This window comes from Bos indicus, chromosome 4 (genome assembly GCF_029378745.1).
Source record: "Bos indicus isolate NIAB-ARS_2022 breed Sahiwal x Tharparkar chromosome 4, NIAB-ARS_B.indTharparkar_mat_pri_1.0, whole genome shotgun sequence".
Classification (NCBI taxonomy): Eukaryota; Metazoa; Chordata; class Mammalia; order Artiodactyla; family Bovidae; genus Bos; species Bos indicus.
In genome coordinates, this window is record NC_091763.1 from 106,836,035 (window position 1) to 106,839,323 (window position 3,289).

The 3,289-nt window shown below is 48.3% G+C and overlaps 1 protein-coding gene across 1 annotated transcript; it reads left to right on the plus strand.

Moving 5' to 3' along the window:
- The first annotated feature begins 390 nt into the window (after positions 1–390).
- OR6V1 (olfactory receptor family 6 subfamily V member 1) lies at positions 391–1,332 on the plus strand. The gene has a single exon (XM_019959496.2). The coding sequence runs from the start codon at positions 391–393 to the stop codon at positions 1,330–1,332; it is 942 nt and encodes a 313-aa protein (XP_019815055.1).
- The last annotated feature ends 1,957 nt before the right edge of the window (positions 1,333–3,289 follow it).

Genomic DNA, 3,289 nt, shown 5'->3' on the forward strand with positions numbered 1-3,289 from the left:
CCTCCTCTCCTTATCTCTGTCTGTTTCTCCCTCTCATCTATTGGGTGTTCCTCTCCCACTCCTCCATTTCTATTTCATTCCATTCTTGCCTTCTCTCTAAATGTCTGTTGCCGTGTTGTCTTTCGTCATCTGCTCCTGTCTGTTTTCCTCTCTTCTTATCTGTAGATTTCCATGTTTTTCCTTCTGTGATTCCCTGTTTCTCAATGATTCTCATATTCCCATTTATTTCTCTCTTTATCTCTCCTTCTGTTAACCCATGACCACCTACTAGCCTCTCTTTCTCTGCCTTTAGCCTTGTTTCACAGTCATTGGTTCTCTCTGTCTGTCTCTCTCTGTCTCTCCATCAATGTCTCTTGTTTCCTTTCCCCTCAAGCTCCCAGCCCCAGGATCATGGCAAATCTGAGCCACCCTTCTGAATTTATCCTCTTGGGCTTCTCCCCTCTTGGTGAACTGCAGATCCTGCTCTACGGGCCCTTCCTTGTGCTTTATCTTCTTGCCTTCATAGGAAACACAGTCATCATCATCATGGTCATTGTCGACACCCACCTCCACACGCCCATGTACTTCTTCCTGGGCAACTTTTCCCTGCTGGAGATCCTGGTGACCATGACTGCAGTGCCCAGGATGCTCTCTGACCTGCTGGCCCCCCACAAGGTCATCTCCTTCACTGGCTGCATGGTCCAGTTCTACTTCTACTTCTCCCTGGGCTCCACCTCCTTCCTCATCCTGTCCGACATGGCCCTGGACCGTTTTGTGGTCATCTGCCACCCCCTGCACTATGGCACTTTGATGAGAGGGGCTGTGTGTGCCCAGCTAGCAGGGGCTGCCTGGGCAACTCCTTTCCTGGCCATGGTGCCCACTGTCCTCTCCCGGGTTCATCTCAGTTATTGCCATGGCAACATCATTAACCACTTCTTCTGTGACAATGCACCTCTGCTGCAGCTGTCCTGCTCAGACACCAGGCTGCTGGAATCCTGGGACTTTGTGATGGCCTTGGCCTTCGTCCTCAGTTCCTTCCTGGTGACCCTCATCTCCTACGGCTACATCGTGAGCACTGTGCTACATATCCCCTCTGCCAGCGGCCGCCAGAAGGCCTTCTCCACGTGCGGCTCTCACCTCACCCTGGTCTTCATTGGCTACAGCAGCACCATCTTCCTCTATGTCCAGCCTGGCAAAGCACACTCCGCGGAGGTCAACAAGACTGTGGCCCTGGTGACGTCCGTCCTCACCCCCTTCCTCAACCCCTTTATCCTCACCCTCCGCAATGAGACGTTCAAGGCTGTGCTACGAGGCCAGATGCAGAGACTGAAAGGCTTCCTCCAGGCATTGTGAGGGGCCTGAGGGACTCAGCCAGGCTCTGTCAGCCAGGTCACTCTGTGAGGAGGCAGGGCACCAACCTGGGTGGAATGACCCCTGTTGAGTTTCTTTCGGATTTTCCCTCTGTGCCTGAGAGTGGTAACCACAGTGAGTCCTTGGTAGCACCCTGGCTGGCTTGACGGTCTCAAAGACCACGTGGAATCCCCCCGTTTTCCACTAGCAGTAACAAGAACTCGGAATGTAACCTGGGGAACCACAAGTGGGGCTTTTAATAAAGGGAAGTGCATGAGCTTGCCGTTCAAAAAAGGGCAGACAGAAAATTTTCTCTGATTAGAAAATGCTACCCAGCCCCAGTGTGTGTGCGTGTGTGTGTGTACACATGCATGTGCCCCACTGCTAAGTGTGTGCACCATGAGTGCTTGGTCTACATGGAACTAAGCTAAAGAGCAACACTTACCAAAGTCATTACCTTTCGAGTGTATAGAGTTCATTGCATAAGAATTCATCTGTTCATTCATTTTAGCAATGCTGAGTAGACTGTGCGTCAGGCCCCACAACTGCGTCAGGTGCAGGGTAAAATGTAAACAAGACATTGATAGTTTTCAAATCTCTTAGCTCTATGACGGGAAAGAATGGTATGATAAAGAGCAGCTTCCAGGGTCTTTGCTGGCAATTCAATGGTTAAGACTCTGTGCTTCCATGGCAGGAGGTGCAGATTTGACTCCTGGTCAGGAAACTAAGATCCTACATGGCATGTGATGTGGCCAAAAAGTAAAAAAAGATCTACTTATGCGGCAGGGGACGTGTAATGATGGATTCAAAGAAAGGTTTATGGAAGCAGATAAGAGGGACACTGAGACCAGACTGAGGACTGGGGGACAGTTTCCTGATAAGGTGATGCTGAGTAACACTTTGAACGTAAGATGGACAGTATGAGAAGGCAATCCACCAGCTAAGCCTTGTGCAGAGAAAATAAATTTAAAGAAAGCAAGATAAATCTTCATTAGTATAAGAAATAAGAACAAATCTTTCGGGAATTGTATGCATTCTAGGGAGGAAATATTAAGAGATTTTTGTCATTGTTCAGTCACACAGTCATGTCCAACTCTTTGTGACTCCATGGACTGCAGCACACCAGACTTTCCTATCTTCACCATCTCCCAGAGTTTGCTCCAACTCCTGTCCATTGAGTCGATGATGCCAACTGAGACTTTTAGAAAGATAAAAATAAACGATTCTACTGCATGCTTAGAAACATTCACCTACTTGAAGGCAGAAGATTGTGGTGAATACAGTAAATTCCTTGTCCAGTCATTATATTCACATGCACACACACACGTTCCTGAAAGCCTATTAGGTTCCATATTCCCTCAGGAATGAAATGTCAGCTCCCATTGAGTTTCCCTCCCACAACTCATGTGTGAAATTTTCCAAATCCTTCAGGTACATTCTCCTCAGAATCGTGTTCTCTTCGCTTTCGTTCTATCTGGGATTTTCTGAAACTACCCCAGTGTAAAATAGTCTGCCAAGCTATTTCTGTAAAAACAGCTAAATCTACCAAATGGCATTTCCCAGTAAACGTTATTGAGTTCATTCATCAAGAGAGTACTCCGAGCCCTGCTTATAAGATGAGAACAAAAATGACCAGTTCACCAGGAACGTCAAGCTTAGCTCTGCTGTGTGGACGTGAACGAGGCTGGGACTGTGGGCTACTCTGTGGGCACAGATGCCCTAGCTTTGGAGCCATGGCCCCCTGAGTGGCCCCTACTGATCCATCTGTGCCACCCCAGGAGGCCCCCTTCCTAACTGAGGTGCCCCTTTATCTGACTTTCTGAAAAGTCTTTTCTGTCTCGCTGAGATGCTCATCACCCGTCAGAAGATCTCTTTCGGTGCCTCATTTCATCTTCTGCTGGAAAATCTGACTCCTTCAGTTATACATCGGAGCAATGACTCCGGTGTTTGCTACTGCTGT